This window comes from Puntigrus tetrazona, unplaced genomic scaffold (assembly GCF_018831695.1).
Source record: "Puntigrus tetrazona isolate hp1 unplaced genomic scaffold, ASM1883169v1 S000000401, whole genome shotgun sequence".
NCBI classification, from domain to species: Eukaryota; Metazoa; Chordata; class Actinopteri; order Cypriniformes; family Cyprinidae; genus Puntigrus; species Puntigrus tetrazona.
Window position 1 is genome coordinate 632,501 of NW_025048054.1, and position 15,000 is coordinate 647,500.

Genomic DNA, 15,000 nt, shown 5'->3' on the forward strand with positions numbered 1-15,000 from the left:
AATAGGATAGAACCAAATAAAACAGAATAGAATAGAACAGAACCATAGAATAGAATAGAACCGAATAAAACAAAACAGAATAGAATAGAACAGAACAACAGAATAGAATAGAACAGCAGAATAGAATAGAATAGAATAGAACCAAATAAAACAAAACAATAGAATAGAATAGAATAGAATAGAATAGAACAGAACAGAACGGAACGGAACGGAAGAGAAGAGCACAGCAGAGAAGCGAGGCCGTGTCTGTGTGCTCGTCTGAGTCTAATGTAATCAGGCAGGTGTGGAGGTCAGCAGGGGTTTATGGGTCGGGGTCGTGACCTCTGGTGTCGGTTCAGCTTTGTTGGACTGTCTTAATTAGAGCCTTTGTGCACAGACACTTAGCAACAATCCCTTCATTAAACGCTCCTGTGAGTTTGGCAGGTCGGCCGCGTGTTTTCGCACATTAATACTGGAAGAAAATGCTGTGGGTTCAGTAAACATCTGTGATCTGCTGGAGACACCCTTACATCTTCATCTTAATAAACACTACATGAATGAACTCATCATATATACTTCATATAAATGATGAACAAATGAGGTGTGTGTAATCCAGTGTATGGGTGTGTGAGTGTGTGTGTGTGTGTGTGAGTGTGTGTGTGTGTGTAGCGTGTGTGTGAGTGTGTGTGTGTGTGTGTGTGTGTGTGTGTGTGTGTGTGTGTGTGTATGTGTGTGTGTGTCTGTGTGTGTGTGTGTGTGTGTGTGTGTGTATGCGTGTGTGTGCTGTGTGTGTGTGTGTGTGTGTGTGTGTGTGTGTGTGTGTGTGTGTGTGTGTGTGTGTGTGTGTGAGCGTGTGTGTGTGTGTGTGTGTGTGTGAGTGTGTGTGTGTGTGTGTGTGTGTGTGTGTGTGTGTGTGTGTGTGTGTGTGTGTGTGTGTGTGTGTGTGTGTGTGTGTGTGTGTGTGTGTGTGTGTGTGTGTGTGTGTGTGTGTGTGTGTGTGTGTGTGTGTGTGTGTGTGTGTGTGTGTTTCTCATCAGTGGTTTTGGGTGTTCCTGTAATGATTCTGTCTGTAATTGTTTTACTGGAGTCGTAAAGAAGTGTGTGTCTGTGCCCAAAACCAACACACACCCCTCTCTTTCAGTCTGAATTATTAGTATTCTTTTATGTGCTTTTATCCTTTTAATGTAATTGTTAGTCATCATTTTATTACTTTGACTCTAATTAAAGTTAATTGACTAGAATAATCATAATTCAATTGTAGTGGAGTTTTAGTCAGTGTATGTACTTGCGATTTTTTTTTTATTGTTTATTTTGCTTTATTTTCATTCCAGTTTTATATATTAATATTCCAGACAGCAGTGCTACTGTGTTCCCATGTTTTTTATTTTATTGACTTCTCCTTAGTTACTGAATTATTTTAGTGTATTCGCACTACTGAGTGAAATCCTGTGTGTTAATGTAGTGCAGTCATAATCTACATCAATATGAGACATTTTTCAGCCTCGGGGGTCGACCGCTGAGACGCTCTCTTCAGTCTGAGTTAGTTAGTTAGTTAGTTAGTTAGTTAGTTTTAGCGCTCGAGTTAGAAAAGGTGTTTGCCTGCTAATTCTCCACAAGAACACAAACACAGCTGAGCAAAGCCGTGCAGACCGTGTGAGATGTTTACTAGGTCGTCCTCTCTTGCCCGTTTGTTATCACGATTTTTGTAAAGGCATCTCTTCGGCCCACCGAGGCTACGTTTAATTGAGTGAAATATTATTGTAACTTTTGCGAAAGAACGCACGTCGAATGCACATTGCCGTTCGCAATTTAAAATATCTTTTAATATTTTTATATAATATTTATATATAAAAATACAATATTTCTGCAATATTTCTGCTGCATTTATGTAATACGCTAAAATTGTCACATTGTAAAAATTTTCACCAAAGCTGAAATTTTAAGTACAGTAAAAATTGTGAAATATTATTACAATTTTAAATATCCGCGTTCGATGTAAATGTGCTTTAATATTTCATTTATTTCTCTGCGATGCGCAGCTGAATTTTTGAGCATATTCAGGGTCACGTGATCCTTCAGAAATCATAATAATATACTGGTTTGCTGCTCGAATAAAATCAACGTAGGAGGCATCTTTGCTGCTCGATATTTTTTTATGGAAACTGATTTAATTTTTAAAGCGTTCACAGGCGTCACAGCATATATATAAACGTCTTGATCAGTTTAATTGCATCCTTGCCGACCAAAAATATAATTCAGTATTTCTCTAATCTCAAATTTGTAACAATGTATATATATTATTTATTTATTTATTTATTTTATTATTTTTTTTAAGGCAGTTTTCAAAAAACAATTTTCTCCCTCTATAAAAACCTTTTCTAATTCTAATATGTTGACATAATCAAACTAGAATGTTGGACCTGGCTTGATCTAACATACATATTAATTTTTTAGAAATTTGAGCAGATCAGTCCTTGTTTAATTAGATAATGCCTCGTTTGCATACGTAAACAAGCTAAAATATGACCCTTCGGTGCCCCGTTATACTTTGTGTGCAGCGTTACCGCTCTTTTAAACGCTCTAATAGCGGCACCTAGTGGTGAAGAATGAATTCGCATTTTCATTCAGACCAACGAGATTTTCGAATGATTCATGCTGAAGTCAACATCAAAATGCATCAAAGCGCGAGTGTGCCTTTATAATATGTGCTTCTGGTATGATGCATGAAGATGTGAGTGTTTCTCGTTGAATGCCTCGCTCAGTGCTTTATTTAACCGCTCTGAAAACCTCAGATTATTCCTCTTTACCCGGCGTCCCCCGCATGATTCTTGCTGTGACGGTTTCTTAGTCCTCTTGAGAAGTTTTGTTTTGGCTTACCCAGCATTCCCGGTGACTTCAAAGCCCGGGTGATTGTTTGGTGCTCTGCGGCGGCCCATTGTGTCGGCTTTGCATATTCATGAGGATCGTCTTTCTCTCGCTCACCGACGGCTCACGGTTGGGATGCTGGGAGCCTGAAAGCAGGACACCATGAGACCTGAAGAAACTCTCAAGAAGCAGAACAATTAGACGTTCACAGTTTGCTTTTAGTGAGGTCGGCTGAAACGCTTCAGAGTTCGCTTTTGGACGAAAACATCGTTTTCATACGCTGCTCAGTTTTAAGATGTTTGGTTAATAAATGGTTTGATAAAGCTTTTTGTATCAGACTAGTGTAAAGAAAACATCCACAATACACTTGGAGTATTTCTATTATTGCACTTGATCTATTTGCGTCTTTAAGGCCGTTTTCTCAAATGAGTTTCAGCAGCACTAACTTACGCCACAAAATTCGGCTTTATTCCATTCTATATTCAGAATATCTTTACTGAATACGGAAGTACGGGAAAAAATAGTTTTTGAAAAATGCCTTAAAATATATATATATATATATATATATATATATATATATATATATATATATATATATATATATATATATATATATATATATATATATATATATATACATATATATATATATATATATATATATATATATATATATATATATATATATATATATATATATAGATATATATATATATATATATATATATATATATATATATATACACACATATATATATATATATATATATATATATATATATATATATATATATATATATATATATATATATATATATATATATATATATATATATATATATATATATATATATATATATATATATATATATATATATATATATATATATATATATATATATATATATATATATACATATATATATATATATATATATATATATATATATATATATATATATACTATATATATATATATATATATATATATATATATATATATATATATATATATATATATTTTATTTATTTATTTTTTTCAAAAAAACAATGTTTTCCAGTACTTCAGCAGAACCAACATACACGAAAATTTTGTTTTATTCTTTTCTATATTCAGAATATCTTTACTAAGAGGTTTGTTCATATATCATTTGTTTGTTCATATATCATATCATTTGACCTGGCTTGATCTAACATACATATTCATTTTTTAGAAATTTGAGCAGATCAGTCCTTGTTTAATTAGATAATGCCTCGTTTGCATATGTAAACAAGCTAAAATATGACCCTTCGGTGCCCCGTTATACTTTGTGTGCAGCGTTACCGCTCTTTTAAACGCTCTAATAGCGGCACCTAGTGGTGAAGAATGAATTTGCATTTTCATTCAGACCAACGAGAAAAGGCCGAGATTTTCGAATGTTTCATGCTGACGTCAACATCAAAACGGCTTGGGATTCGTTTAAAAAAACGACTCATTTAAACGATCCCCCCCTTAAAAGTAGTTTTTTTACATAATAAATCTGCGCATTCAGTGTATATTTATTATGCATATAGAAATACGCACACATGCACGTAAATTCATATATACATCATGCACATGCTATCTATATATACATAATAAATATGTACGTTACAAACACGTTCTGATTAATCGTTTTGGCAGCGCATTTGTTTTGCCTTAAGATGCACACCAGTGATGCTTTTTATTAAAAAGACTTAAACGTCTCAATTGAACTCTGGCCTAATCCTGGTTTAAGCCACCAAAGCCCTTTCTTTTTTTAGGGACTATAACTTTGCAGGGCGTTTTCATTCACTGCAAGAAAGCTCATCGAAAGCTCGCACAGACGAGCGCGTCAGGATAATCAGACGTTTCTGAGACGCTTCGGGAGGTGTTCGTGCAGCTGTTGGCTCGCAGGAAGTGGAATGTCTTTCTCAGCTCTCAAGACGGAGAAGGGGGGGAGAAAGAAAGCAGAAAATCCCCTGTAGAAATTTCACCGTGGCAGGGGTCAGAGTCGCCGTCAGCCGCTTTTGTAATTCAAGAGTCCGTGCCGCCGCGACCGCTCGCGCCCGTGTCTTTGTTCCTCGCTCGAGTCGTGATTTTTGCGGTCGTCTCACAGATTTTCCAGCTGCATGACAGAGTCGTCTGGCCGTAAATCAGCAGACTCTGGACCTCTCGCCTTTTCTGGTGTCTGACTGCAGCTTTTGTGTGTTTTCTTCGCCCAAGGGTTTGTTGGTTAATGATAGTTTCAGCTATAATAAAACCCAAAAATAATGATTTACCTTCACGGCGTTTAAATCCGTTTGACTCTTTCACGCTATTTTATCTTAAGACCAAACCCAAGGCAGCTTAGAAACTATCCTTACATCTTGTGTGCTTTATTTCACGTCTTCTAGCTCGTTTGAATCCATGTCAGCGTTTCAGCATTTTTACTAGGTTTGAGAATACGTCTGTGATGCTTTTGCATGCATGTACATTTATACTTTTTATAAATGCATAAAAAGAGAAATTTATAACGATATAAAAAAAATTGCGTTTCGAATAAATGCTGTTTTTTGGGACTTTCTGTGAAATGTTTCTTGGGCAGTAAAACAGTATATTATTATGATCTCTGAAGGATCATGTGGCACTGAAGACACTAAAGTAATGATGCTGAAAATTCAGGTTTGATCACAGGAATAAATTACGTTTTACTGTATATTCACATAGAATGCAGATTTTTAAATTGTAATAATATTTAGCAATTTTTACTGTACTTTTGATCAAATGAATCCAACCTCGGTGGACAGCAGAAATGCCTTTCAGAATTTTTCAAAAAGCATTTACTGATCCCAAACACGTTCATTTTTGATATTTGAAATTTCAAAATAACTATTTTTAGTGTATTTTTGATCAAATACATTCTTATGTTTTATCAACCTCAAATTCTACACATATTCAAGAGCATTTGCACTCATTTCTCCAAAGCGACAAAAGCGGTAGATTCTAAAAAGCAGCGAAATCTCTATAAAAGTTTATGGTGCTTTTTGTCCTTTCTGTAAAAGTCAAAGATTTGAAATGACATGACGCAATGACGATTTTTGTTGAATGTTTAAGAGAAAGTTGTTATTTAAGGTTGTATTAATAAATGTCAAAATGCATAACAAAAAATGCATAAATTCCAAGAACACAGGATTAGGCCTGACACGATAACAACATTTTGTTGTGCGATATATTGCCCCATAAACAATTGCAATAAGCGCTATCATTGCCATTTTAAAGACCATTTTATGCCATCATAACATAACAGTGCAATAAGAAAGGCCTACACACTTTCAGTTGAAATAAATGTTCAAAATATCAAAATATTAGATACCTTAAAACATTTGAAGAAATAGCAAATACACATTTAAAGAAGACAAATGCACATTTTTCCATCCACAGATTTTTGCTCACCAGTCAGCATCTGTATGAACAAAGACACAGATTCATAAACATATCTGCAGATAAAATCTTTTTGTAGGAGGACTTTTAAAAAATGTGAACTGGCAGCTCATGACCGCGCCACGTTTTGTGCCGAGAAGACGTCGAAAATGTGATTGTGTTTTTTATAACGCTTTTTTAAATGTAAATATAATGGGCAAGATATTGCATTGAGATCATGTACATATAGTGTGCGATAAGTCGATCCCGTGCGCTATTTGTGTACTTAATATACTAAAAATGATCATTTAGTACTTCTTAAGATAAACATAAGATCAAAACTATTTTGCGACACAATGATTATGAACTAAATGCACTTTTAACACACTACCTTTGTTTTTAAAACAATTAAAAAAACTTATTTTACACAACAGTACACTCAAGTGTAATATATAAGTGTTTTATTATATTAAGTAGAAAACGAGTGGCTGAAAATAGAGCGCATTTATTAGTTATTGCTAAAGGCCTGCACAGAATACAGACAACAAAACGGCTTAAATATGAAGAGTTCCTATCAAAAGTGATTATTTTGATGTCAGTAAAACTGCAGGTGGGTTGATTTGATTAGGTTAAAAGACAACTATAAAAACAAATACAATAAAAACAACATTACAACAGTAAAAGTGAAATGAATGAATGAATGAATGAAGGTTGTTTTGGGTATTTATTTGTCCCGTGTGTGAGTCTGTCCGTCTCATTGGAGCTCGCGGCCGGTGTGTGAGCGGCCCTGACCCGCTCACAGCTTCCCGATCGCATGTAATCACAGCAAACGAGCGCCGACGGCCCGGTGCTGCGCTCACATCACTGCCGCCCCACTGACTCCCAGCAGCCCACGCCATTGTTCCCGCTCTCACTTTCCCTTTGTTTTGAGCCCATCCGCAAACATCCATTCACACACACACACACACACACACACACACACACACACAGCGCCGCGGCTGGAGAGAGAGGAAAATGTTGAGTTTAGGGTTACTCTCATCGGTGTGGGAATAACACGAATAAAATATGCATTAGTTTCATGGCATTTTTTTTTTTTAAATCTGAATGTTGCCTTGCGGCTGTTCAGGTGTTCTCAACAATGTTGTTTTTTGGTTGCTAGGGTTGTGTTGGTAGTTGCTAAGGGCATTATATATTTTTCTGAGTAGAGATTGATGAAATTTTGTGACAGATACCAACAATATTATTTAATAATTAATAATAATGTACATTTAATTCTGTTATTTTAATGATTGTTTTATTTATACTGTTTGTTAATTAACATGAATTACAACAATACATGTGTTTATATATTTATATATATATATATATATATATATATATTTTTATATATATATATATTTTTATATATATATATATATATATATATATATATATATATATATATATATATATATATATATATATACTATTATTATTATTATTATTATTATTAAATAACAATAAAAATAAATATTAAAATAAATATTTAGTATTAGTAGTAATATTAAAATAGTTAAAACATTGTTTATTATCATTATTATTCATATTATTATTATTGTTATATTTATTATCTATCATTTCTTCTTTAATATAACATAATTAGATAACACAACTATAAATATTGTAAAACATAAAGATGTTATTAATAATAATAATCAGCTACGTATTTCGTTTCTGTTATTTTATTTATGCTTTTGGCACATTTATAATTAAATAAGCATTAGATTGCGTCAGCAGCAGCGTGTGTCACGCGTCTTTTTACGTCATGTTGGCAAACGAAGTTGATTTCGATGAAGCGAAGCGTTCACAACGTGGCCGTTTCTTGGTGCAGACGATGCACGCTATTAATGAACAGTGGTCTTCATGAGTCTGATCTGCTGAACATGTGAAGTCCCTTCTGCTCGTTTCTCATGTGAATCTCCCGGTGTAATCCCAGGAAAGACGCACACTCTTAATCGCCTTACGGTGTGTGTGTGTGTGTGTGTGTGTGGGTGAGATCAGGGCCTGAGGTGAGTCCCGCCGTCACCTGATGTGTGAAGGGCTTTTGTCATGCGCTCTTTCGGCTCTTGTGTGTTTTCACTGCCGCTTTGTGTTCTTTATCCCACCCATAATGAGCTGTCAATCAGCCTCTGGCTCCCTGCGGGGGAAAGGAGGAAATGCTTAACCCACCCGGCAGGAACTGCTTCTTACAGAATGCATGGTGTGTGTAATTTGCTTTCGTGTTTTCTGTGTCAAACTACACGAGCTATTTTGTAATATGTTGTTGACTAGTATTAGAGCTGATGATGTATAAGATGATGTAAGTTTAAAAGTTAATCTTGAAGGAAACACACTAGCTACTGACAGTATCATCGGGAGCGTCCTTAAACACATGCTTACGCACTATTCTTTTCAGTATTGCGCTCAAAAATGCACTTTGAACAAACTTAAAGGGATAGTTCACTCAAAAATGGATGTTTTACTTCAAAGCATCCTGAGCATTTATATCCTTATCCTATATCTCTTATCAGAGTTACATAAAAATGTTTTAACAGGTGTTTTTTATTTAAATTTTATTTTTATATATAATAGTAATAGTACTTCTACTACTGTTATTATTATTATTATTATTATTATTATTATAATGCTAATACTAGTAATATTAATACTACTAATAATACTAATAATACTACTACTACTACTACTAATAATATTTAGTATTAATAGTAATATTAAAATTGTTAAAACATTGTTTATTATCATTATTATTCATATTATTGTTGGTATATTTATGTGTTATTTCTTCTTTAATATAACATCATAACATAATAACAGGCCAAAAGTAAAATAAAGTGCATGTATCTGTAATAAAATGTGCATCATATATGGCAGTCAGCGGAAGCCAGAAAAAACATTTCAAATATGGATATTTTTCTTGTTTTTTTAAACTAAGTGAGCGTGTTGCATCACACCAAATACACAAAAAAATATTTGTAAGCATCGTCGTGTATGAACCTGGAGCGCTCTAGCCGTCATAAACCGCTGGCAGCAATATTGTACAAAATGATCCATTTATATGCCAGAAATCAGAAGTAAAGGTGTTCCACGAAGATGTCAGAAAGCGTTTTTTCATTTGGACAGCGAAGTGATTTTCCCAGCGTTTATTTTTTTTGCACCCCTGCGTTCTAGATCTCCAAACGGTCGCGAACGCCACAGAAGAACGTCTGAAGAACCTTTCAGTTTCACAAAAGCTTCTTTGTGCTTCTTCTCCCGTCTTCCCTGAAGAACCCGTCCCATCCTCAGGAAAGCGTATTTATTCGTCTCATTTATCTGCTCTCAGTTTCAAAGCGTGGACCGGTTTTGTGCTCCAGGGTCACAGCTGACCCCTTTAAAGCGAGGGCGGTCGGTCTGCGGTCATGTGACTCGCCGAGCGCTGGGGGCTGTTTTCGGGGGCCCCTGGCCTCCTTTCAGCCGCCGGCCCTCCCCTGTGCGTGAGGAGGGTCCGCCGGGGTCCCGGCTGAGCCGTAGAGATCAACTGCTGCTTTTATTGTCTCTCCACAAGGTGTCCGGAGCGCGGGGGCCGTCCCAATCGCGGCGAGAGAGTAACACCCTCTTTCTCTCTCTCTCTCTCTCTCTCTCTCTCTCTGTCCGTCGCAGGCCGGCCGTCAGTGTGGAGTAACCGTGGAGCGAGCGGAGTGTGTGCGCGCCCGTGTGTGTTTCCATGCCCGAGTCTCAGGGATGGAGCTACAGGTTCGGACATCGCTGCTGTTTCTGCTGGGTCTGCTCTCGTCCGCTCGGGGTGAGTATCGGCCGTCTCCTTCCGCTCGGCTCCGACCGCTGCCCGTTCCCGTCACGCTTAGAGTATTTGCCGGACTGGTAAAACGAAGCACGGGGAGGTGAGCGAGGAGTTTGCGTTCGATCGACTTTAGGGTGTGTGTGTGTTTTAGGGAGAAAGAATTAATGACATGAATAAGGCGACTTATCATGAACGAGAAACGGAGAAGTGCCGTTTAAGGTAAGGGCTTTTAGGGAAGCCATATTGTGGATGATTCATGCTTTTGGTCCATTTCTGCTCTTATTAACATATTTTTAAATTTTTAGCAGATTTTTTTTTTATTTACCAAAATGAAAATATTTGACATTCGTGTCATCGCGTACTCTGAAAAACATTTTTGCATTTTAATAAAAGTTTATTTCAACTCGTATTTAATATATGCACGAGCAGTTAATGCGAAACGCGTTGATGGAGTATAATTAATAATTCGTCACGTGTTTAGGGAGACGTTTGTTTTAGGTTATGGTCATGTGAACTATTAAAAGGGATTCATCAATTAATATAGTCATTATTAATAAATTATAGAATGCTGCTTTAAGTCACGCTGCAAAACAACAACTTAATGTTGAGTCTTTAGTGCGAGTGGTTCGGTCTGCATAAACTTTTATTCGTTTGAGTTTCGTTAGATCCATTTCAGCTCATATTTAATATGCATGGGTATAGTTTATGAATCCGTTAAAATGTACATGCACGTGTGTGTTTTAGGTCTGTTAAACGCTCCAGTAAAACGGGGAATAATCACGAACCATAATAATAATAAAATGCTGCTTGGTCTGATACTTCAGTCTCGTTGCAGGACTTAGAATGCACTAGATCTAATTCAAAGTGCGTACGCCGCTTTTCCAGCCCGTGTGCTCAAACCATTCGGTGCAAAATCGATTATGAAGAGGCTAGTTGTGCTTTGAACGTGTGCGGGGTGGAAAAACCTGCTGGGTTTTCGCTGGTTGCCGAGGCATTTGGCGAAGTCTTGCAGAAGGATCTCCTGTCAGACACTTGTTAAACACGCAGTTGGGCGTCAGGCTGTAAAATCAATTCCACTCTCTCAGCCCACACACACACACACACACACACACTCACACACACACACTCACACGCTCACATACACACACACACACACACACACACACACACACACACACACACACTCACTCACACACACACACACTCACTCACTCACACACACACACACACACACACACACACACACACACACACACACACACACACACACACACACACAGATGAACAAACACCCGCACATGCGCTCACCTAAAATAATTGAAACCCCTGTGTGTGACACTGAGGGTCAGAAATATCCCGCAGCTGGTGCACGTTCACATGGACTTACTGTTTCAGCTGCCGTCCTCATCTAAGAGTCAGATGTGTTCGGGAAGCATTTGTTTGTCCTGGTGATGACTTTCTTACATTTACACTGACATACGCTCTCAGAAACAGGTACGAAAGCTGTCACTGTTTCCAGAAGGTACACTTTTGTACCTATTAGTACTTTTTCTAAAGGTAGCGCCCCAGTGACAGCTTTTGTACCTTTATTTCTGAGAGTGTACCTGATGAAGAGCGCGTTAAGAAACATTTTTGATACTTTTGATCACAATCAATTTCGATTGATCGCATGCAAAATAAAAGTTTTTGTTTACATGATATGTGTGTGTACTGTGTATATTTATTATGTATATATAAATACAAATACATATATATATATATATATATATATATATATATATATATATATATATAAAAAAATATATATATATATATATATATGTATAAATATAAATATATATATATATATATATATATATATATATATATATATATATTTATATTTACATAATTATATACATTTTATTTATATATTTATAAATGTATATACATGTAAATATTTTTCAAAATATATACAATGTGTACAGTAAAAACAAAAATTCATAATCAATGTACACATCGTTGGACAAAAACTTTTATTTTGATTTTGATTAATCGTTGGACAGTGGGATTTTTGTTTTTCAGTTTTGAAAAAAAAAAAAACGAGCAAAAGCAATCTGCGCTTGGATTTGTGTGTAAAGTTTAAAAAAAAAAAAAAACGTGTGCTAGCAAAACTAATATGTACTTCACGCACAAAATGCACAATGCCTCTCATCTCTTGCGCTCAGAGTCTCCCAAACACATCTCGAAACAAACACCTCGTCGTAACTTCATTCCTGTAAGATGTGTGTGTGTGTGTGTGTGTACATAGAGAGCAGTGTGTAGTGTTTTTGAAAGCATGCTTTATGAAACTGAAATCTGTGTCTAAGGCGGGGAATGAGTGTATGGTGCGCTTTGTGTTTGTGTCAGAAACGTTGGGACAAGTAAAGATTTTGTGTGTGAGCTGCAAGAAGACTTTTTAGTCTTTTATTAAAATATAAAAGCGGTTATTTTCAGCTCGTCTCGTACGTCGGATTAGCTAATGCACTGATCAGTTAATTAAGTGCTTGTTGAAGCGGCGATGCTTCTTGCGGCGTTTCGGAGCACGCTTTTTCACCTGCCTCCTCAGACGTGCTTTAGATGCTTCTCCGGGGAATTTTTCACATTTCTGTCTCCGGACGGCTCAGCGTAAGTGCTACATGATTCAGCCGTTGTTGTGGCTCGCGTCTCTGTGTTTAAGAGTCGTCTGCGGTTGTGCATTCCTGAGTGTTTCTGTGAATCGCGTGGAGAAACGGCGACGGTGTTTAAAGCACGGAGCGATAAGAGCGAGAACTGGTGTTTCATGGCACCGTCAAGGTCGGCGAGCGAGGAGATAAACAGACTCCAACGCATCTGCGCTCACGAGGGACCTTCATCTCATCTGCTCCTCCTCCAGGAGTCTGATAACCGTGTGAATGCGTTACAGAGTATTCTTCGAGAACGTCTCGTATCGATGAGCCTCGCTAAGGTCAACCCTAGTTCACTTTTTTTGTCCGTTTCAGCTCCCGTTTAACCTATGCGTGGGTAGTTCACGTGAAAATGTTCTGTTTTCAACCAAAACCACGAGTTGGAGTTAATATTTTCATGCACGTGGAAGAAAAAGTGTGTTTTAGGTCATTAAAAGTCCTCCCTTTTATAAGTGCAATAGTCAATTAAGATGACGAATAATCACAAATAATAATTATAAAATGCAATTTTATGAACTATTACGTCTTCATATATATGCGAATGCATATTGTCTTAATAAACTAGTAAAAATGACTTGTTCATACCAGGATATATTTAGTTAAATGCATGCTTGCTTTCCCCAAAATGTGTTCATGGAGCTTGTTTTAAGATTTTATGAATATGAATACGTGCGTATTTATATGTAAATGCGCACATTATATATATTATGCAAACAAAAACGTTTCATTTGCATGCGATTAATAGTTCGACAGCACCATATTTAATGTGTGCACGGATAGTTTAGAATATGCATGGAGCAGAGAGGTTTAAAACGCTCATGCATGGGTAAGGTAGTGTGTTTCAGTTAACTGGAACGCTCCCGCAGTGACCAATAAGATCGATTACTATGATCAGTAATCATAAAATAAGTTTCCAGTGCACGCGTTTACGGATTAAAGACGTTCTCAGATGGGGTCACACGAGCAGGTACCGAGCGTGAGTCAAGGACAGACCGGAGTGGGAGAGAAGCCGTGACCTTCGTGAGTCATGAGGAGTTCTCCTGTCCTGGGAGCGTGGGCAGCTGGAGCTGGAGCTTCTCCAGAGTTCCCACACACAGCTTCGTAAACACACTGCTCATGTTAAGTCATCCTGGAGAAGCGCTGGTCTTTCACGGAGACTGAGGTCGGGTTTAAGAAGGCGAATGAATGCAGCGGATGCACAATATTTGACGTTATTAAAAACGGCCGTTAAAAGAAATAAATTCGCGAAATCCGAAGGAGGAAATTGAATCATGTGAGTAAAAGCAACTCGATTTAACTAATTTCGAAATAAATATAAAGTTACAAAAAATTACCGTCACAACAAAATGGCTAAAACTAACAATCTCGGATAAAAGCGTCTGCTGAATGACTAAATAATCTCGGTAAAATTAAAATAACACATGCCTAAGCTCTGGGTCATTTTTTGACGTTTTTGTTTCATTCCTCAAATGAAAGAGACACTACAAGTAAATGTGGTTTTCTCCGGCGATCCCTGGGCTTTTCCGTGTGTGTCGTGATCGGCTGATTTCTTTCAGCTCAGTGTTTCTGAAGCTGCAGGTGTTTTCAAGGTTCCTGACTTCAGGCCAAATACGAGCAGAGTTCTCAGGAACACGAGCTTCATTCACCTGAACCCCGTCCTGCTATCACTTGGTTTCCGTTGCTTTTTCTTTGAGAGTTTATCGGGTTTTTAAAAATGTTGCTTCTTTCTTTATCGCTATGAAGCGTTTGTTCGGAGAAATAAATGCTTGCATTAATCAGCTGAAGGCCTTTGCGGCGTCACACCATCAAATCTATAGTGAAGAAATTGCACCGTAAAAAATACGGTAATAACGTTTTTGGTTTTAAGTTAGAATTACAGTTATATACTGTCATTTCATTAACTGATATAACGTTAAAATACCAACTTATTAAAGTACTGAAATCTGAAGCCCATCACAAGCCGCTTTTAAACATGATTATATATAAAAAACATCACATTCAAACTGAATTTTAAATGCAATGCAGGGAAATCAGTTTACGGTTTTTCCCTGTAAGTTTTACAGGAGTTTACCGTTAACCACCTAACAGTTTTTTTCTGTTAAAATCACTGTACAAAATATTTCTATTTCAAATAACCGCTGCTCTTTTGAACTTTCTAGACATCTGTGAATCCTGAAACATAAAATGTTTCCACAAAAAAATATCGTGCGGCACAATTGTTCTCCGTGGTGTTAATATAATAATGCTTTCTGAAGGAT

The 15,000-nt window shown here is 36.7% G+C and overlaps 1 protein-coding gene across 2 annotated transcripts in view; it reads left to right on the plus strand.

The window, feature by feature from the left end:
- Positions 1-15,000, plus strand: part of bmpr1bb (bone morphogenetic protein receptor, type IBb) — a 71,534-nt gene that overhangs the window by 38,642 nt on the left and 17,892 nt on the right. For both annotated transcript variants that reach the window (XM_043231729.1, XM_043231730.1), the window contains exon 3: positions 9,920-10,061. In XM_043231729.1, coding sequence (XP_043087664.1) covers positions 10,001-10,061 — 61 coding nt within the window. In that variant the 5' untranslated portion in view covers positions 9,920-10,000. The remainder of the gene's footprint in view (positions 1-9,919; positions 10,062-15,000) is intronic.